At 40.8% G+C, this 22,610-nt stretch overlaps 1 protein-coding gene across 5 annotated transcripts in view; it reads left to right on the top strand.

Annotated features, from left to right (window-relative positions):
- Positions 1–22,610, top strand: part of CA10 (carbonic anhydrase 10) — a 531,376-nt gene that overhangs the window by 411,918 nt on the left and 96,848 nt on the right. For all 5 annotated transcript variants that reach the window (XM_010955755.3, XM_045517201.2, XM_045517200.2 and 2 more), the window contains one exon: positions 11,299–11,484. In XM_010955755.3, the coding sequence (XP_010954057.1) occupies positions 11,299–11,484 (186 nt within the window). The remainder of the gene's footprint in view (positions 1–11,298; positions 11,485–22,610) is intronic.

Consider the following 22,610-nt stretch of genomic DNA (forward strand, 5'->3'; position numbering starts at 1 on the left):
TCTAATTTCTCTGAAAAACTGGCATCAAGGATTCTAACATGACCGGTGGGAGCAGGAACGCCCATGTGGGGGCGTGTTAGGAAGGTGATCTATGTGCTATGCCAGTGCCTATGTGCCGCTGTGTCCCACCAGGCTCCCCTTAGAAGGCGTTTTCCTCTTTGGAGATCAAATAACTGGAGATGGAGAGTTAGTTGCCTAAAGCTTTGTGATCAAGGATTGAATTAAGTGACATGAAGGTGGAAATAACTCTTCTAAGCCAGGTTTTAATATATTAATTAAGGTGGCCTAACCTTGAATTTTCACAGTTTCAGGATAAATGGTGGCCTGAAGATGAGTCAATGTATAGCCCACTCTATATATTTAGAAAGAGCTTTTATGCTGTCATCTTTATAATTAGCAAAGTAACTCCTTAAGGCATGGAGGATGGGGAAAGGATAAAGAAAATTACTCTGTATTACCGTGCCCCCCACCCTCAGCGTTGACTGTCAGACTCCATTCAAGTAAGCATTAGGGCAGCCTGGAAGAAGACAGTGGCAGTTTCCCGAGTCCCACAGCAGACCTGCCGAGTACATCTGGGGGTGGAGCTGGGACCACATCGAGATCTAGTGCTCAAAACATCATCTCCTCCACCACTTTCCAATAAATAGAAACAGAGCATTTTTCAGGTGCTAGGGATACAACAGGAAACAGGAAAGGTAAATGCAAACTCAATCTAAGCTCGATTTGAGCTGGTACAGATAACTAAGGTGGTTTTCCATCCCACTAGAGGAGCAGATAGTTCCATAGGGGCAGTACTGCTGGTCAATCAGCTGATGCCACCTTGATTCTGGTCACTCTATCCAACTGGTCACTCATTAGAGAGTCAAAAAGGTTGGATACCAATGACAACCAACAATGAGAGGCTTAGCAAGAACTCTTCAGGCCCTCAAAAGCCTAGCAGGCTAAGGTTAGAGCAGCGTTCTCGTCCAGCTAAGGGAATGGGAGAACTAACCCTGAAGCCAAAACTGAACCGTGCTGCTGCAGACGAAGTGTTAAAGGTGCTGTTAAAGGAGACGCGAAGCACAGTGAAGCAGAAAGAGGCCAACTTTGAAATCAGACAGTTTGCACCCAAACCCTGGCCTTTTAACCCACTAGCCGTGTGACCTGGACAAGCCACACAACCCTCTGTATGTCAGCTGTCTCATCTGGAAAATGGGAAGATCACACCTACCTTGCAGATTTTGTGTATGGATTTAAAATATTCATAAATCACCTAAGGAGACATGCAAAGCAAATTATTACATTTAAATTTTGTTCATAATTTTAAACCATTAGAATAATATTAAATTAATAATGTCATTGGTTGGCATCAGTGGCTCAATAAACAAGTAATAGGTAGGACTCACATCTGGAAACCTCTATACCAGGGCTACGGTGGGAAAACTCATTCCAGACACCTCTCTCTGGTGTCCCCTCACTGGTCAGATACTGGGCAGGGCTGGGGTGTAGATGAAGGGCTTCAGTACCAACAAGTATATGAGGCAAGAACATGCCCAGCCTAATGCCAGCCACCTGCCCATGGTCCCCTTGAGAACGATGGACGGTAAAGAACATTCTCTTTATATAGCCTACACCTTTGTGCATCAGGCAACATCCTTCACACCTACTCTCAATTCCTCTTGGCATTACCATCAGCACCAGTCATGTTCAAGAGATGGTTTGCTGCAGTGGAGCTGCCTAGCACCCCTGAAGGGTTTGAACTGAAAGGTACCACCTGTTATTTGAAAAGTCAGTATTACCATACATAGGTTCAATTTTTATCTTCATAATAATAATAGGATTTGTATAATAATAAGCAGCACTTGATCATTTCATCTGGTTTTTCAACGTTGACTCCAAAATCCTAGTCTCTTCACATAGGAAGAGCAGAATGATTCAGGTGGCTGGAATAGCGAGAGATGGGTAAACTCAGCATTCCTAGGGAAGAAACCACTCCCATCCCTGCAGGATTAAGAGTAGTGGGTAAGATCTTAAAAGTACTTCCTCAACTCCTATGCAGTTCCATCTCTGACCATTCAAAGCAGATCATTCTGGTCCAGTTCCATTTTCTTCCTTACCCACATCTCAGTCACTTCCTTTGTAACTGCCCCAACCCAGGAGCTACAAATATTTATTTTCTCTTTCTTTTCAAAGCTACATTGCAAAAATGCCTGCTCCTAACCCTCCATATCTATGCTTTGCCTCCACATCGAATCCCCTCTATTTCTACTCAGTGCTCTGAAATCTGCACAGCAGAAAACATCTGGGCAAGCACTGAGAGGGGCTCTCCAGCCCAAGACGGGAATCGATGAATGACATCATGTGAGCAGCATGTCCAGATGTCAGGCTGAATTTCTCCTGGTTTTCTGTGTGTTACGGTATTTGTGCATCCACATCCTCGGTATTCCAGCAATTCTCACTCTGGAGTCAGGAACCTTGTGTTCCCTCGGTGTAAAATGATTGAAAGGATAAGCAAAAGAAAAACAGGAAGAGGAGATGTGCTTCACAGAGCAAGAAACAGAGTTAATAGGTTGATTTCTAGCCTTGGGTCTGCTGCTTACTTGTTGTACAAACTTAGATATGTCTCTCAACCTCTCTGTGTCCCTGTTTCCTGTTTTATTGAGTAAAAGACTGGGCTTGATTATCTCTGAAGTTCTTTTAACTCTAGAATCCATACCACCCTAATTTTGTCAGTCTATATATGTGCTACACTGAAGTGAGGCCAATAATTTGACTCCAGTTGTTTCTGCCACATTGTGTGTTCTTGCAATGGTGCCTCTGGAGTGCCTTTATGAGCAAGCAGGCCACTCGGTTTTTGCATTCAGCCTTTACAAATCAGCCCTTTGGCAACTTGAGCTACTACTCTGTAGGAAACCAGAATAAACGGTGTTGTTAAATCTTTTAGGCTGACTAATTACATTCAAAGAAGACCTATTACACACCTCAGCAGAGCGGTCAGAGACACATTATAGGAGAACTCCGCTGCAAAGGAAGGACACCTAATTTATATGACATGATTGTCCAACCTTCTTCACTAATCCCTCTAGGCACTGAGCCAACGTTATGAACTCGGCCACCCAGTTGCTAAGCCAACACTAGGACAGGCAGGTATGAACCACTTCTCAACAACCAGCAAGCGTGGGCTGGGATTCCTCCTGCTGCCCAGGGTCTAGAAATCCCCAAGGGTATTCAGGCCAGGCCTGGCCAAATTCAACCCAATCTGGTGCATCTGTGGGGACAACATAGTTGGGCTTTAAGAGGTTATCCCCAATCCCAAAAGCTACTTATAAGCTAAAAGATTTCCCCAACACTCTTTCTGCCAATTTCTGGCCTCTTCTCTTTTATGAGCTGTAGAATTTGGAATCAAACAGGCCAGGGCTAGATTCTGGCTCTGCTAATTTCTAACTGAAGAGCTTTAAGTAGAGCACTGTAACCTCTTTAAGCCTCCATCTCCTCCTCTGTAGAATATGAATAATAATGCCTTCCTCACATGGGCAGTGCAGGCACTAAATGAAGACCCTAAGTGCAAGGCCTCGCACCTGGCAGAGACACCATAATCGCTGCTGTGTCATAGATGTTAGGTCTGCAGCCATCAGCCCAATAAGTTCACTCAAATTATAGTAAAAGACAATCCTCTGAAGAAGACTGTATCCTAAAGGTGAGAATGCCAGCACTCCCATGTAATGAATGAGCAGGGCCTCTGCCAGCTTCATACAGAAGAATAAATTAAAAAACCACTATTGCTTTTCTAAAGATCAGAGTCACTGAGAAATGGAGTACAGCATCTTTATGGCAGCTTGGAAGTTGTCTTTTAAGACAGTGGGAAGACCATGAGTTTTGGGTCATAACGAGTTCTTTTGAGTTCTAGGCCCCTCACTTGCTCCTTTATAACCTTGAGCAGAGTCTTTAGTCTATCCGTGTAACTCATTGTCTGATCCAAAAAACTGACGTGACATCTGACACATAGTAAGTCCTCAAAATTTGTGGGTGCCCTCCACCCCGCCCCTCCCAGCCAACCGTGCTGAGAATGGAAGTAGCTCTGGTGTGTCAGGTTTCCTCTCCAAAGCTCCATTCGCAGTGCTACATTTGCATGTAAGCTGTGGGGAGTTATTTCTGAGTATTTATAGGAGATTTTGGTCAGACTGCCTTGAGAGAGAATATAGTGGAAACCTCACAGAAGCTTTGTATCACACGAAAGATGTAACTACTTATTGAATCTTTTGGAATTTCTGAAGGTAAGGTTTACTCAAGCTTAGCTGTCCACAAGAAACTTTAACCTTACAAGTGCTATCTCCATTAAACAAAAAGATGATCAGTCTGTTTATTTTGTGAATTGGGTCTTTTAAAAAAGGTACACCTCCTGTTTTGTTTTTTTTTTCCCCAATCTAGTAATAGGAAGTTTGACAACATAAGTGTCTTACAGCAGAATCATCTCTGAGGTCCCATGCAAACTCAAGGATAAATTTGCCTTTTTGTGCATATAGCTTTTGACAAAAAAAAAAATTGTTACTTTACAATTGTTCAATAACTCAGATATACATTATTTCAAACTGGCTCTCCTCCCATATGACTGAGGTTTTGAGAAAAGTTTTAGTATAGCTGACTTTTTAATTTATATGATATAGAAAATATATATATATACACCTTTTACATGTATCAACCTGTTATGAGTGGTATCAGCACAACTGGATAAGAGCTGTCTGAGCAAGATGTAGTAAAGAAAGCAAGTGGGACTTGGAGATAAGTATGATGGTTAATTTTAGGTATTAACTCAGCTGGGCCACCGTATCTGGATATTTGGCCAAATGTTATTCTGGATGTTTCTCTGAGAATATTTTTGGATAAGATAAATATTTCAATCAGTGGACTTGGAACAAAGCAGATTGCCCTTCGTAATGTCGGTGGGCCTCATCAAATCAGTGGAAAACCTGACTAGAACAAAAAGAATGGCCTTCCCAGAACAAGAAGGACTTCTGCAGTAATTGGCCTTAGGACCTGCACTACACCATCTTCCCTTCATCCACAGCCTGCCAGCACATCCTGCAGATTTTGGACTTGCCAGCCTCCATAATCATGTGAGCCAATTCCTTAAAATAAATCTCTTTCTTATGTATATACTCACCATATTTACTCTGTTTCTCGGAGAACTCTGACTAATATAATAAGTAATCTCAAACACCCTGAACTCTGAACCACTGTGGGATTCCTATACTGTCAATGTATATTTGAAGAAAACATTGAAGAAAGCATTGTTGGGTTATTAGTTATGCATCTAATAATTCCCAGTGGCTAAAAGTACAGGCTGTAGAGCCAGAGATCTGTGGGGCAGGCTCTGGCCTTCACTGATGGGATGTTTGCTTCAGGACAGGAAAGCGCCCCAAAGGCCAAGGAGGCTAGGTATGCGGCGGCGGCGGGGGGGCCTCCACTCTGTACAGGCTTAGCCCCATAGCTCCCTATCCAAGAAGAAGCAAATGGCGTGGGTCTAAGTACCACACTGGGTTTGGTGCTGGGTTTGGTGAGGGAGAAATTGTGAAGATTAATTAAGTTCAGGTTCAGTACTAAGCACCATATCTGACACCAGTTAAGGATTCAAGCCAAGATGCTGACTGTTATAAACAGGATGTTACTCATTTTTAAAGAATGAAAATTCTCCTTACCTTAAAAACACACAGGCTGAATTTATCTCCCTGTAATACAGCAGTGTCAGCAGAATGAAAGAAGAGGCGAGTCCATTAGTAAGAGGTCCCGGCTAATCACAAGCTGCCACAAAGCACTTTATCTGCTATACAAAAACAGCCAATTTTACAAAATGAATAAACTGGGGTAAAGTTTTGGCTTTGCAAAAGAACACATTGCTTTTAGACAGTTTCAAGTTACCAAGATGGTATTGATTGACATACAGTCTTGACAGGCATATCTGTCTGGAGTGTCTGTTACCACTTCCCTCAGTGCATATAGCTCTACCCAGTCTTAAACCAGGGTCAGTGTCTGCAGATGAGAAAACCAAGGGACTTCCCTAACCTCCAGGTTTCTCCAGGCCTCCTCCTGGGATGAACTTCAGCAGCCTAGTATCCTTCCTAGTTCTCTATTTTCCTGAAAAAGAACCCTGCTGCCTCTGGAACTGTCTAAGCCCTGCATCTACAGCCTGGAGAGGAAATGAAAATCCCCAACATATTTTGCATCTGAAATGAGATCACATCAAGATCATTAGACTTGGAATCTGAAGACCTGGGTTTGCCACCACTGCCAGCTGTTTGATTTTGGACAAGTCACTGAGCATTCACCAACCACGCTTTCTTCTCTCATTTGTAAATTGGGCATCACATCTCTCATCTCATTTTGCAGTGAATTAAAATATAACAAAAAGAACTGTGAGGCGCCAGAGGCAACCTGGATACCGCCCATAGCTTCAACTTCATTCAGCTCTGTTACCTGGCCTGCATAATACAACTTTTTGCAACATGCTGTGTGCCAAAGTAGTTCATTGGGAACACTGTAATTAGCATTACAGGTAGAATGACACTGCTGCAATGTTAATTACTACAGTGCAGATGTGCCATTAGATATTATACATAATGTTGTCAAGCCTTTATTTTTAAATTGAAGTGCAACAAACCATACCCTGGCTACACAGCTTTTTTTTATTAATATAAATTAATGTTATTTCGGTGTCTGGAGGAAGGGTGGAGGGGAAAGGGTTCTTCCTCTAACTGTAAGAACATTTAGGCAAATGGTGGAATTTCAGATGGATTCTCCATAACTTCCTTACCTCACTCTTGTCTCTACATAATGGAGATGTGAGCTCCAGGAGGGCATGGACCATGCCTCGTTTACTCACCACACTATCCCCAGCTCCTAGCACATAGTCAGACGAATGAATGAATGAAATCAGAGCCATGTAAGCAGAAGGAGTCTGGAAGAATGGAGCAGAAGAACTAGAAGACACAATGATTTATTCCTGATTACCCTGGTTTCGTGTTTGCTTCATGGCCTTCAAAATGACCTTGGATGCTTCCCACATCTGGAGCTTTAAAATAAGAGGCAAATGAATCATTGCAATGCAGAAGTCAGTCAAAGTTCTTTACTGTGACTTTTAGAAAGCAACACTGTATTCCACCAGGCTGTGGGAAGTGGCTGAGATCAACACAGTTCCCTCAAATTTAGCTGGGCACCTGCACATTGTTGAAAGTAAAGGAATCATTACATGTATTAATTCTCATGAAAAAAAAAACCCATGAGGGAATTTTTTCCCTAGTTTTTATGTGTGTAAAATACACATCTTAACCATTTTTTCTTGTACATTTCGGCAGGATTAAGTACATTCACATTGTTGGGTAACCACCACCCATCTCCAGAACTCTTTTCATCTTGCAAAACTGAAACTCTATACCCACTAAACAGTAGCTCCCATTCCTTTCTGTCCCCCAACCCCTGGCAACCACTATTCTATTTTCCATGTCTATGGTTTTGACGACTCTAGGTACCTCATGTAAATGGAATCCGTTTACATTTAAAGTAATGACTGACAAGGACAGATTTACTTCTATTATTTTGATATTCATTTTCTTTATGCTTTATACCTTTTTAACCCCTCATTTTCATGGGGGAAATTTTCTTACCTCTATTTTACAGTTAAGGAGACTGAGGCTTCAAGAAATTAACTGAACTACCCAAGATCACCAAGAGGCCGAATGGGACTCTTTTGACACAAGAATCCTTGATTCTTCCTTCTACTATGTGCCAGTGTGTTTTCTAAGTACTAGAATAATGCAGACAAGCATAGGACATGGTCCCTGCCTTGCTTCAGTGGGCAATAATTTTCTTAGGAACATTAGGTAGACACATTGAAAGGAGTTTTAGAAGTGCAGGGAGGCCCAATATACTTGCCCACAATATATATAATACATTTATATATATGGGGCAGAGCATATGGTCCTATAAGAATTCGAAGAAGCTCCTGGTATCCTGCCTGGCACAACGTGGGTGCCCATGAGTGTTGCTAGTTGAATCTCATGATTCCACCCTCAGTCTCAATTGAAGAGAGTTGGAGATCCAGCCCTGGTCTGTAGGACCTACTCCCCACAGCAGATGGATTTGGCAGTGGATAATAAGAACTGTAATAATGTGTACACCATTTGACCCAGAGTTTGCCTAATGAAATATCTCGAGACTAGTAAAAATGTTTATCCTTAAGAATATTCACTGCAGTATTTTTTTATTGAATGAAAGGTTTTTTAAATTCTATAGTGCTTTCCAATTTTCAGGTTTCACACGGATATTTCATATAATCCCATAATAACCTTTATTTTTTCCCTACCCCTGAATTCCCCTCCCCCTTCCCCTCTCCCCACTCGTAACCACTAGTCTGTTCTCTATATCTCATTGCAATATTGTTTAACAATAGTGAAAAAGTGGAGGGGTTGTAAAGATTCAGCAATAAGTTATGTATTTTTACAGTGGAATATTGTAAAGACGTTTCAAAGTGCTACTGCTATTCCAGATAATCTGGAAATATTCATGTGACTAAAAATATATATATTTATTATATACTACTATATAAATGGTATATAATAAACATTAAATATAGTGTGTATAATATTATTTAATATAAATAATAAATATATAAATGTGTATATATATATAAATGATTATATATAATAATACATTTGTATGTAATCATATATATGCATGTGAAAATCATTTATTACCATACAAATAAAATGATTTCATTAAAATCTGGGTATATATATTTATGAGGGCAAAGAGTTTATATATCAAATATTAGTAGTGATTATTGGCTAACTTGGAATTGTGGCTGATTTTTATTTCCTTGAGCTGTTCTGTATCTTCCTAACTACATAAAATGCCTATATATTATCTTAATAAGTAGCAAAAATAAATTTTAAAGATGAATGCAAAGTCAAACACAAACCTACCTCTAACTATTTTACTGCAAAGAAAGTCATAACTTGGGACATGAGAAGAAGACAAGCTCTCATTATCTCATACTGACTAAATATACATTTATTTGAGACTGGAGAAAAAGAGGAGAGTCTTTGATAGGGCTCATTTGATTGTAAGAAGTAAAGAGCTTAAGAAAAAATAAGTTGATTTGTAAGGTGTGAAGAAGCATCAGAGGAAGTCCAGCCCAGGCCTCACGAAGGGAGTGGAACAAAGAGGTGCAAAGGATCTCTGAGGGTGAAGTAGTTACTCTCTCCAGTTCTCTTTCTCTCTCCGCACGGTTTCCTCTGTCACTGTTGGCAGATCTGGTTCGCTCTTCTCTCTCTCTGGTGTGACTTTCCAGCTGCTTAGCAGTTTGACTGTCTGAGCCCCATGTGACTTTCTAGTTCAGGTACTCAACAAAGACTGTCCAGAATTTCTGTTCTTAGTTCCAGACTCACAGGACAGAGATGATTGACTACTGTGTATCAGTTAGCTTTGCTATATAACAAATGATTCCAAAGCTTAGGGACTTAACAACCAATTTTTTAGCTCCCCAGCCCATGGGTCTGTGGGAAGTTCTCCTAGTCTGGGCCAAGCTAAGCTGATCTTGGCTGGGCCAGTCAACTGGTGGAGCAGCCATGGAATGGCCAGTCTAGGATGGCTTCTCCTGGGATGGCTCTCCTCACTATGGTGTCATCCTCCAGCGGGCTAGCCCAGGCCTGTTTGCGTGATGATCTCGTTTCCAAAAACGAGTAAGGATGTGTGCAAGGCCTCTAGAGATTTAGCACATTGTATCCACTGTATGCTATTGGCCAAAACAAGTGACAAGACCTGTCCAGATTCAAGGAGTGGAGAAATAACCAACCCCCTATCTTGGTGGGAGCAGTTACAAAGTCACGTTAAAGTAGTGCAGTTACAGGGAGGGGAAGAACTCTAGCCATTTTTGCAATCTGCACATAGTCTGCCGGGGACCCAGGCTGACACAGGCTCCATCTTGTAGCTGCACCACGTTTGCACATTTTCACATTGCCCCCTTGATTGACGTAGCAGGGGAAGAAACAGACTGGAGAATTGTGCATAAACTTTTCACTGTTTCAGCCTGGAAGTGACACTTGTCATGTCCCCTCATAGCCCGTGGCAAACATCAGTCACACGGGCTTCACCTTACAGCCAGGTGGTGCAATAACGAGTCAATGGAGTATCTGGTGAGCATTGTTGTCTCTGCCACAGGGAGAAACCTACAGAACTAAACTAACTGATCAATCACAAGACTAGTGTCAGAAAGGTGGAGGGGCACATAGGCTAATGCTAAAGAGCAAATATATGAAAACCACGTCTGATGAAGGTATCAGAAATTATGTGAAGCCCTCAAGGAAACCGTAGGGTTGGGCCCAAAGGAGTCAGAGTAAGCAGGTAGAAAATCCAAGTAGCTCTGCAATCAGTAGTCCAGAAGCATCCCATCCAGACCCAGTCGAAGTCTTCCTTAAGCTTTCAGTCTGCTCCTGGAGCTGAGTCAACCCAGGAGACTAAGGCAATGGGGTCACAGGTAGGAATCAGCATTCTAATATCTAGTGTTGAGAGGTGCTAAGGAAATGAAACTAATCATCACGTTCAAAGAGAAAAGAAGGAAAAGAAACCCCAAGCAGTAACGTTAAATGCTTGCAGTGCCTAAAGCAAGATGGAATAGGGAGTGAGGGGCAGGTCTGGGAATCTGTGGAAGGGGGAGCTTGTATGAATCTCTTTAGCTTCACATTGAGGCCAGAAGCTGTGGAGAAGGATCAGAGCTCTCATTCTGTGCAGTGTCTGGTTGCAGGGGTGACAGAAGGACCTAAACCAAGACACACCAGACTGCATACTTGAGTCTTCAGACCCAAGCCTCAGTCTCCCACTAAGGTTTCCTCCTATTCACCCATTTTAGTTTCCTTGTCTCTCCTTTGGCCTTTGTAGCATCTCATCCCCACTAACCGCTCTTTCCAATTTCTCACACTTGAGATCTTTATATTCCAAATAATTATGATAAAAGGACAAGTTAATTTTTCATAAGATGCAATGCCCAAAATATTAGTCATAAGTGATGAGGTCTCCTTTGAGTTCCTACCTCAGATTCCTGAATGATAATGTGGCTTATGACTCACAGAAAGTACCACAGAGGCCAGGTAGAGCAGGAATGCCCTCTTCAGAGGCTGTCATTCCCTGCTCCACATGTGGAATCAAACCAATGTCTTCCTATCAAAAGGAAGCAAAAGCATTTGTCTAGGCACCAGCCAGGTTGAGTGAGAAATTGTGAGAAATGGAAAGAGGAGAGCCTTGTCTGACCTGCTTTCCATTGCCTTGTAGGTCAGTGGGACCATGTACAACACTGGAAGACACGTATCCCTGCGCCTGGACAAGGAGCACTTGGTCAACATATCAGGAGGGCCCATGACATACAGCCACCGGCTGGAGGAGATCCGACTGCACTTTGGGAGTGAGGACAGCCAAGGGTCGGAGCACCTCCTCAATGGACAAGCCTTCTCTGGGGAGGTAGGTGAGGTTATTGAAGTACTATGGGTAACTGCCAATTAATACAATTTGGTGCCAATTAATACGATTTGGTGCCTATTTATATCCAAGGTGAGATAACATATGGAAAGACTGCTCTTGAATCTATAAAATAAGAAGGTCTGTGCCTCCTTTCCCCATCTGTCTCTTGCGAGTTGACATGGAAGTTTATAATGAGGTTCCAGGGAAGACCACAATGAAACTTCATATTTCCTTCTGAGATGTTGATGCAGCTCTCTTGTGACTACTGCCCTAAGAAATCGCCAGAGCATTATTTCAACCCTAAACCCTCACCTTTCATGTACATCTTCATTTATACCTATCTGGGCAATCAGCCTCCTCTATGTCAGATATAATCACACAGATTCCGTAATTATCCCTCCTGGTAGAATGATGAGTCTAATTTGCACAAAACTTTGACTTACTGTTATATATATATCAGGCAGCTAAATAGGCTGACTGAGTTTCTACAGAATGGAAATGTCATCTTGTGCTGCCATTAATGGTGAGTGTCACTATGTGCCACCATCAACCCATACAGAACTCAGGCCAATCAGAGAGCCAAACCAGAGCTTCAGTGATGGGATAAGAGCCACAGCTTAAACAGGTATCATCTGGGTTATGACACTTGACAAGCAGAGTGTAGTTAATTTGACTTGTTTTACCTCTCTTGTATTTTGAAGGTGATTATCAAGTAAGAGTCAGCAATCCTTATATGCTAAATATCCTGCAACTAGGTTTCTGTTTAAGAGTCCTCAATAAGTCAAGAAGGCTTTGAAATAACAGAATTATGTATCTCATTATTGATTTGGTCTTTTTAACATATTTTTTAAATTTTTTATATTATTATTTTGGTGGGGGGACGTAATTAGGTTTATTTACTTTTCAATTTTTTTTTTACTAATGGAGGTACTGGGGATTGAACCCAGCACTTTGTGCATGCTAAGCATGTGCTTTACCACTAAGCCATACCCTCCCCCACTTTTTAAATGTTTTTAATCAACATCATGTTTAAACCTGGCATTATTTTTATATAATAAGGCCACACACTGAGAAAGAGATCCATAAGCCTAACGAGTCCAGTGGCCAGATTTTAATGATTGTTCAAAATACGTCAACTGAGAACCTACCTAGGCACTCTGCTAGTTACCAGGATACAGAGATTTAAAAAAAAAAAAAAAAAAGATAGAGCTCCTACTGCAGAGGAGCTCAAAGAATGCAATATCAAAATCATTAAAGTATAATGTCATGCTATAATGGAGATGTACTAAGGCCCTGGCTAACTCAAAGGAAGAAGTGACAAATTTTACTTGAAGTGTTCAGGAGAAGCTTCACAGAGGAGGTGCCCCTTTGAACTGGGCTGAGAAAAGAGCAATGCAGAACAATTTTAAGAGTGTTAGCTTTAGGGTCAAAGAACTTGAGTTAGTACTCCTACTTTGACACATACTAATTGTGTAAACTTGAGATGGTTACTTGATCCTTCTAAGGCTAAGCTTAGACACTTCTCTAGGTTGTTTCAAAAATTAAGTGGGATTAAAAATGCAAGGAGCACTGGAAGTATTCAGTAGTTGATGGACAACAAAGGTAAAACAGGAAATGAGGGACAGCAAAAACCAAGGAGTGTCAAGGGAAGCTGCACATGGATTTCATCTGTGATCTATTAGTAATGGCTGCATAGAGGGCAGGGTTGAGCAGGACTAAGAGTTTCCTTCCTGGATCTGCAGGGAAAATGCTGGGAATGATTAGGGATGTCTGCCAAAGGGACATGGAAATGTAATGGAAGATGTCAAGGAGTTGCAGACCCTGAACTAAAGTATAGCAGGGAATATGATGAAAGGAGGGGAAAAACTCATGAACTGAGAGAGACTGGGGACTGCCAGTCTGAACTAGAGACTATCCAAATTAGATAAGCTCTTCCTTTTTAAATATGTATTTTAAGATTTGTAATTATTTTCTTTGTTGACTCATTCATTTATTTGCTGTTATTTTTTGTTTGTTTGTTTCTCTCCCCTACTGAACTATTAAACTCCAATGCCTATCACAATATTGTCTCAGAATAAAAATAAATTTATGAATGAATTTATTAAATGAATGAAGAAAAATATAGATGGTCAGTAGGTTAAAATCTTAACATTGTAGAATTTCTTGAAGTTGCTTGTTTCTTCAATATGTGGTAAGGGTGCTTTGTAACTTGTATATAAACTACAATTTTGGAGTAAATGAGAGCTTCCAAAATCCTTAAGGGAAACAGATAACAATTTGATCACTTGATGTATTAATTTTCCTAGACCTACCCCAGACCACAGGTATCAGTTGTTCCAAAGAATCTGCATTTTTAAAGCTCTCAGGCGAGTATGATGGTTAGGTTTGTGAAGCACTCCCTCAGTAGTACATTATTAAGTGTTCCCAATAAAGCAAGCATTTAAACAGATTTGCAAATCAGAATTAAACGGGGAACATTGCCAAAATATTTTCATTGGAATCTTCTCCCAAAGCAACAGAATCAGTCTCCAGAGGTGGGGTCCAGGCATACACATTTGTAAAAATTTCTCCAAAAGAATTTGGTTAGTGCCCACTATGTCAATTTCAGCTCAGATTCTGCTTGAACTATCCCAGTTTTCTAAATGAGAGGACTTAATCAACAGAGCCATACTGCACAAAAATTTTAAAAGGTGCAACCAAGGTAACTGCCCCCTGGAAGTGGCAAAGCTAGGGTCCCATTTAGACTAATGGGATTTGGAGAGCAGCTTCTCAAGCAGAGTAACCATGCACCCATCTGTTGCTCCAAGACAAGACTAAGCATCAGTCTCAGCACAAGTAGTTATGCCATGCCCCGGGTAGACAGCATCAGATGTATCACATTTCTTTCCAAGCCCCTGGGTATGAGCGGTCTATAAACTGCTGTGAGTCTAGGTCCAAAAAAAAAAATAAGAAGAAGAATGTTGAAAGCACCAAAACATGTCGTGGAAAGAGTTGGATAGGCATTGGTTTTTGAGATACAGGCATACATAACTCAAAGATAATTGCAGGTTCAGTTTCAGACCACTGCAATAAAGTGAATATCACAATAAAATGAGTCACACAAATTTTTCAGTTTCCCAGTCCATATAAAAGTTATGCTTACACTACACTGCAGTCTGTTAGGTGTGCAATAGCATTATGTCTAAAAAAATGTACATACCTTAATTTAAAAATACTTTATTACTAGAAAATGTTAACCATCATCTGAGTCTTCAGTGAGTCATAATAGTAACATCTGAGAACTGATCACAGATCACCATAAAAATATAGTAATAATGACGAATTTTGAAATATTGAGAAAATTATCAAAATATGGCACAGAGACACGAGAGAGTAAATGCTATTGGAAATAATGGCACTAATAGACTTGCTTGCTGTGGCTTTGCCACAAACCTTCAATTTGTAAAAATAAAAATGCAATATCTGGGTAGTGCAGTAAAGTGCAACAAAATGAAGTATGCTCATATTTAAAGGGCAATAGTTGAGCAAGAAGAGTTTGGCATCTTCTATGTGGGATGAGGGGAAATGTAGGGTCAATGGTTGGAAGTTCTAGAAAGACAGCATTCAGCTAAATGTATGTTCTAGGAGTGAGAGCTATCCATCTATGGGATGAGTTTGCTTCTGAAAATAATGAATTTCCATCACTAAAATTATTAAGCATGGAATGGAATTTGAGGACTTCATAAAAGTGACTCATCCTGATGAGCAAGTGGACTGTGGGCTTTAATGCACTTTCTAATGCTGAAACTCTACTCAGTCCATGACTTCCTTATAGAAAATATTCTCCAGTTGGAGTCTACTGAGGGTTAAGCCACAGTTAAAGTAAATATATCCCATTCTTTAGGTTAACATTTTATTTTTATTTTGAACCATCTTCAGAGCAACTTTTGGCCTCTATTTTTGGCTGTCCTCGGAGTGGACCCAAGTAGACACTTCAGCAACAAAGCATGTGTTTATTTTGTCGACAGTGAATAATCACATTGCCATCTGCCCCATCTATCATCGCTGATAGTGATAAGTCAATTAATGCCAGGCATTCTCCTTGGCACAGTGCAGCAGTCGTTATCTGAAGAGTTGTAGATTAATTGCAGTCTTGTCTAGTGAGGTTATTGTAATTGATGGTAATCATTTGCTTTGTTTTATAAAGCTGCGTGGATGTAGGACACAGTCAGCAACTGTGTTTTTATAAAAATTATTCATGTCCTACATGAGAAACTCCTGGATGTCTTGTTGGGAGTTGGTGATAAATGAGCATATTCAGAGATTCAAATGTCTTGATTTTTTTTAAGATGGGAAAATTAACTTTTTAATATGTAAGACCTTTAGCTTGCTAATCATATCTAAGTGGTTAGATTAATGTCTAATATAAAGTAGGTTATTTATGAAAAAAAAAAAAACATTAACCAGGTAAAAGATATTATTTGAAAAGAATCCTGCCTGTGGGTTAAGTTGCAGTAGTGAGGCTAGATAAGAAGACTCGCTCTTATTAGGGGAGAAATTGGAAACAACCAGTTTAAAAATCTTCCTTAAATTCTCCTTTTCAAAGGGCTAAGGGGATACACTGAGAATTGCACACCAGCCTCCTCATGGGTTACCCGTGGCCAGATTCTCCTGTTCATTTTATCCACTATTCCCGTGGCTATTGTGCTTCTGCTGTGTGCTGAGCTCCACAGCCAAGCTCCTGCCTAGAGAAGCGTACAGTCTATTGAGGCTTACATGTGCTTATAAAACAATGAAATATGGGTTATATTTGAAGATTGTTCTAGAAAGGGAGCTATGAAATAGCCCTCTCCAGATTGTATTAAGGAGATGGATGAACAGCTGTGTGGTCTGACGCAGTTGCTGCTCCCTATGAAGGTGGGGTAGCAGTATATCAACCTTTCAAGTCTCAGCCTGTTGAATCTTTGACTCTGTTCAGACACATTTGAGGGAGGAAAAAGTCCATAGCTGTTGCTATGTAGATAAGATTTGTTTATTTAAAAGGGAACATAGAAGTCCCAGGTAAAAGACACGTATTTTTTAGTGGCTCTGAATCAGAATAGAGACAACAATTATCTCAGAGCAAACAATTGAGACTAAACAACAGAGGATGCAGACCTTGTCCTCTTAAAAAGAATCAATTATTTGCATCCTTGAGAGACTGGTTTCACAAAGCAGCACAAATTTGTAGGAATAAGCAACTAACACCGAATTGTCCTGAAGTGTGCTAGGGCATGAAAGTGCTGAGGAGCACACGACAGAGAACCAGGGCCCGGTTAGGCGCTGAACTGCTCTAGGGGGAAGTACTCTGGAAATCTAGTTAGCACTTTGCGGAAGGCTGGGACCTCCCGGTAGAGACGCTCTGTTGGCATAATTGGAGATTTGAGGGAGAATGAGAATTGGGATGTTTAAAAATAAGAGATACACCACTAATACATATGGAAGAGTGACTTGAGTGCCATGGGAAAGCTGTTCCCTCTCCCCTGAATGCTGGCTCCATCTCCCTCCCCCTGCATCTAGCACAGCCCACCTGCTCTAGCTTTCCAAGCCTTCTTCCCTCCTCCCAGCCAGTAAAGTGTTGCTGCCTCTTTTTGACTTCCAGAAAGTCCTGTGTATTCATCTATTATGAGAGTCTACACACTGTAGACTGTGAGCCAAATTCAGCTGAGGAGCTAAGGATGGTTTACATCTTTAAAGGACTGTTTTCATGAGAAAAAGACGAATATGCTACAGATACCGTGTGTGACCTGCAAAAGCCAAAATATTTACTACCTGGCCTTTTCAAGAAAAATTATGCTGACCCCAATCTACTAAATCACCCATCACTGTAGATTTTGTGACTGTTTACTATCATGTCTACTATAATCATAGTTCTTTGTTGATAGAGATTTTGTCTTGATCATCACTGTATTCCCAGATCTTTGTACATTGTTTCACACATGACAACAGAGTCAATAAATGTTTGCTGAATTAAGGAATAAATAACCTTGGTAATCCCTTTAAAGACAGGGATTTTTTGCTATTCATCTTTGTACACCAGGCACCTAGCACAGTGCCTGACATACGGTAGGTGCTTAATTGCTGTTTGTGGAGTTAATCATTCAGTCACTGAATCAGTAACTCAATCTACTACTGCCTTTTTTTCCTGGAATTTTGGGGGTATTGCATTCGTTGACTATACAGGAAATATGTAGCCTCATTTAAATTGAAGTGTTTTAATAAAGGCTGTCCAAAGCATCAAATTCCATTAGAAACTGGAAAAAGGAAGAGTGATTTAGTTCACAGTAATCACTAAGACATGTTCTGGGCTCTCTCTGAGAAAGAGGTATGCTTTGAGAAATTCAGAATGTATTTAAGAGGCACTAATCTAGCCTTATCCTAAATGCAGTAAAACACACACACACACACACACACACACAAAGGACTGAACCCTTGTCACCTTGGAGGAATTTTATATCCATCAGAGAAACAAGGCACTGACTTGAACCAATTACTATGCAGTGCAATCTAGAACTTATTCAGTCAAGCCCACAGGTGGCTGAGGAATCTCACTGCTAACATGTAGCCACTGTTCACATGCTTTGGGATTTATTTTCCTTCATTCATTTAGTTAGCAAATATTGACTGAGAGTCTCCCATGTGCTACAGTGAATGAAGTAGGCAAAAATCCTTCCTGTTAAGGTGATGAAGCCTAATGAGGGTAGACAAATAATAAATAATAAATGAGTAAATTTATATGGTATATTAGAATATGATAAATGCTATGGGAAAAGAAATGGATCAGAGTAAGGGGGATCAGAGGATGAGGAGTGCAGACAGTGAGTTACAAGGATGAATAAGGTGGGCAGTGTAGGTCTTATTGAGAGCATGATATTTGCGTGGTTACTACAGGGATGACTAAGGAAGGGCATTCCAGGCAAAGGCAAAAACCAGTTTCATGGCTTTGAAGTGGGAGAGAGCTTGAGCATCCTGGGATGATCAGGACCAGCATGTGCACATATGTAAGTGATAGGGTGTGAGAGGTCACAGAGGTAAAAGTAGGGTCAGGAGCTGCAGCAGATCATGTCCTCTTTGCATGGACTTTGCATGGACTTTGGCTTTTTCGTTGAGTGAATTCCAAAGCACATGGAGGTAAATTCTCCGATTAATCACTAAACACAAGTTCAGTGAGGTTACCCTTAGGACTTTCTCCTTCATACCTGGGGAAACTAAGCCCAGGACCAGCCTGACGATAAGTGATTGAGGTTGGACTTAATTCAGGTCTTCTGATTCATAAACTTGCTTAACATAGGCCAAGGTTTATCCATAAGCCCCATAATAATGATTGCTCACCTACTCTGGGCCCTAGTCCAGCGGGAAAATTTAAAGACATACAGGCCATGAGCTGCCATTAAGGAGTCTATGACCTAGTGGAAGACCCCATCTTCCCAAACTAACCATTACCTCCCTGCAACCACACAGTAGGTGTGCTTTTATATCTCCCCATACATGTGATGGGCACTTGGCAGGTTGAATGAGTAAATGAACATCAATTAAAAGACTGCAGCTTCCAGAGAGTCTAAACTGTGTTCAGTATATCATGAATGAAATTCTATTGTCATAATGGCAAACCAATAAAGTTAGTGTCAATATTAACAGAAGATCTAGGCATCTTATGTTAAAGTATTTACTAATATAAGGTAAGTGAATTTTCAGTGTAGCTGGGAGGAGGAGTAATGAAACCATTGATAACCAATGTGCTAGAAAAATTCATTTAGATTCCTCATTTTAGCCCTGGAATTACTCCCCAGATCAGATCAGGGAACTTGTCTTTGTCAATGCTAGAAGGCAAAGCTCTGGATTCCAGGAGCCAGTCCCACCCAGAGTGAGCAAACTGGCCTTGAAGAAGCAAAGCAAACAGAGTTCAGAAGCCCAGTTGGCAGCAGAGCAGATTATGACAATATCAGCCAGCAGATGATGACTCTGATCTAAGGATAGGAAGCTTTCCCTTTGGATATTTTTATCATTAATCCCGGGAAAGGACAGCACATTCAAGTCTGCAGTTTCCTGGATCGCCAGTTTTTGATGGACACTGTGACGCTGCCTAAGAAAGAAGACTCTACATTTGAAGAAAAGTTGCTGAGATCAACTCATTATCCCATTGATCCCATCCTAACCTGCATCATAACTCCAATCTGGTCCAGCCAGGATGGCATTATGACAGCCACCACCTTTCTCTACTTGATTCTTGTCTCTCCCTTGGTACTCCGTCTAAAGCAGGGAGGGAGGTGTTATTACAAAGACAACATTAAAGACAGGCATTAACTGTGACCTGATCAGAGTTCAGTCTAGAACCTAACTGTCATCGTGGAAGTCATAACTGTTAGGGTTCGACAAGTGTTGAATGGGATCTTCCTTCATTTAGTAACCATGACACTGAAGTTAGAGCATGGGTACTGCTTCTAACACTTTCATGAACTAGCTGTAACTTTTTTTTTTATCCATTTCCAAAGTTACAGGAATAAAATCAATTAGAAAATAAGATACAAAGTAAAAATAACTCATTCTCTACTAATCTGACCACTGTCAACATTTATTAACATTTGTAGAGGTTCCACCAGAGATCACATCTCCACTTCAAGATACAGGCCTGCTACTGGAAAGAAGAAGTCTGCTCGAAGCCTCCATCTGAAGTGTCAGTGTTAGAGGCCCCATTGAGGTCACATCTTCCAACCTACTTGTGGTACAAAGGGAAAATCAGATGCCAGAGAGGGCAAGAGAGCTACCTCAAATCCCTGAGGTTCAGTGGCAGAATTAGGACCAGAACCCAAGTTTCCTGACTCTTGCTTTGAGATTTTTAAGTTTTCAAATACAAATTTTAATTATATCAAATCCCAAGATTCAAAAGGCCCCTTTTAGTTCATTTGGTTTAGTTGCCCAGTCGAGCACATATAGCCTGACATTCAGGTTTCTTACCTTAGTGAGCAGAGCTCTGTCACAAGGGCGTTTATACAATCAGCCTCAAAGAGGCAAGATGTTGGCAGGTTATTTTACAAATATAAGCAATGATGAGTGTCCAAGAAAAATACCACCAATGTGAGAACCATTACAGTGCCTAATTGCAAGAAATGCAGAAATTAAAGTTTGGAAGACCAAAATAGAAAGTGAAATGACTTGAAGATTCTTGATTTGGTCTCAGTATGAAAATGCAGTCATACTATTATTGCATTAAAAACCCAAAGATATGAGCCATGCTTTTCCACAGTTTGAATCCTCCCTCCCACTCACTCTCCCCAATAACCACCCAGAAGAGTTCAGTAATATTAAATATAAGTAATCTAGATAATATTGCAAAATTAAATCATTAGATGTCTAGCCACCCCATGGATGTGCTGTTATACAATTCAAAATAAAGCTGTTTAAAAAACCCAGATTCATTTGCTCTGACATATCGATAAACTTTTGCAGAAACAAAGCTAATCATCTCAATAGTGCCAACTTAATTGCTCTCCAGTTGATGGATAATAAACAGACCTGAGGATTAAAATATGAACTAATTACTGTACTCAATTCCATTTACTTGATTTCATGTTTCATTAATTCTTTGCATCATTTCTGGTAGAAGCCTTAGATTTATGGCCACCTCAAATGAATTATGCCACTTAGTTTCCTTGTGGCATGCTCATGCTCAGAATTGGTTGGAAAGGGCAGAATTCTGGGCAGTTAATATTTAGCCAAAGCAGCCTAGGATATAGTAAGTGAAGGTAATTATCCATTCCCAAATACCAGCCAGAGTCAGCCTCTATAAATCTATCTCCATCTCAGCAGTAAAAGGGCAACACTAGGATTGCTCGCATGATTATTCATTGGATCGGATTGTCAGAGGCAGTCTCCAAGAACAGGGTTTGCCTTGGCCTGGAAGGGGGCTGCAGGGAAGCAGAGACAAACACCCAAGGGGAAAGGATGTTGTCCTAGGAGACAGACAGTAGGGCCACCGGACAGAGGGCAACATTTTGACTTAGAAGATCAGGCTTCAAGACCCCATTCTGTCATTTACTAGCTGTCTGATATTGGTCACTTAGCCTGCCTTAACATTTTAAGCTGTGAAATTGGACTAATGATGCCAGTTCTATATACACTACAGAGTGATAGTGCAGTACCGGAAAAAAAAAAAACCCACTCCTGGGATTGGGCTTTAGTTACTAGCCAGCCTAGACCTTAGATCTTATCTGGTCCAAAATCCTTTCAAATAAAACATATAAAGATATAATGTACTAAAAAGAAAAAAGAGAGAGAGAGAGTGGAACATGGAGGAGAGGAGGGTATAGCTCAGGGGCAGAGTACATGCTTAGCATGCATGAGGTCCTGGGTTCAACCTTCGTTTTAAATAAATAAATCTAATTACTTCCCCTTTCCAAAAAAAAGAAAGACACAATGTACTAATGTTATCACTGCCATCAGTTTTCATTTATTGAGCATGTATTGTGTTCCAGGCATTGTGCTCAGTGCCCTTTTACACCCAGTCCTCACAAGAAGCCCATGAGCTAGCACTCATTAGCATCACTTTACTAAGGAGAAAAGAAAGTTGGAGAGGTCAAAGAGCCTGCCTTCAGTCACATGGTTGGCATGGGGAAGCGCTAAGATGTGAATCCAGGTCTCTTCCTCCAGCTGTGCACTGAATGATCTTAGCCAAGTCAGAGGTCACCTCTCTGGCTGCACCTCTACGTAGTTCCTTGATCATGGGTAAGTCTGTTCTCTCTAATCACAAGTACCTTGTCTGTTACCTGAAATGATCTTTCAGCCCCTCCCAGTTCTGCATCAGCCTGAAGAATAGCCTGCACTTTTTCTGACTGTAAAGTGAGACAGGAGCCTATTTCTCCAAGTGGCACAATTGCTGTATGAAATATGACAGAGCATCATTGTGTGTGTCTGCTTCCTTCACCTTCCCCTCGCAGATGGACAGCAACTGGGAAGTTTCATACAGATGTACAGTTGCATTTGTCCTCTCACTTCTTTGAAATAAAATAAGCAAGATATTGTATATCTGTGAACTTGTTTGTGTATAAATACATCTGTTTCCTTCTGCAAAGCATGAGAAACCATATTCCTTAGTCTCGGAGGTAGCTTGG

Source organism: Camelus bactrianus, chromosome 16 (genome assembly GCF_048773025.1).
Source record: "Camelus bactrianus isolate YW-2024 breed Bactrian camel chromosome 16, ASM4877302v1, whole genome shotgun sequence".
NCBI lineage: Eukaryota > Metazoa > Chordata > Mammalia > Artiodactyla > Camelidae > Camelus > Camelus bactrianus.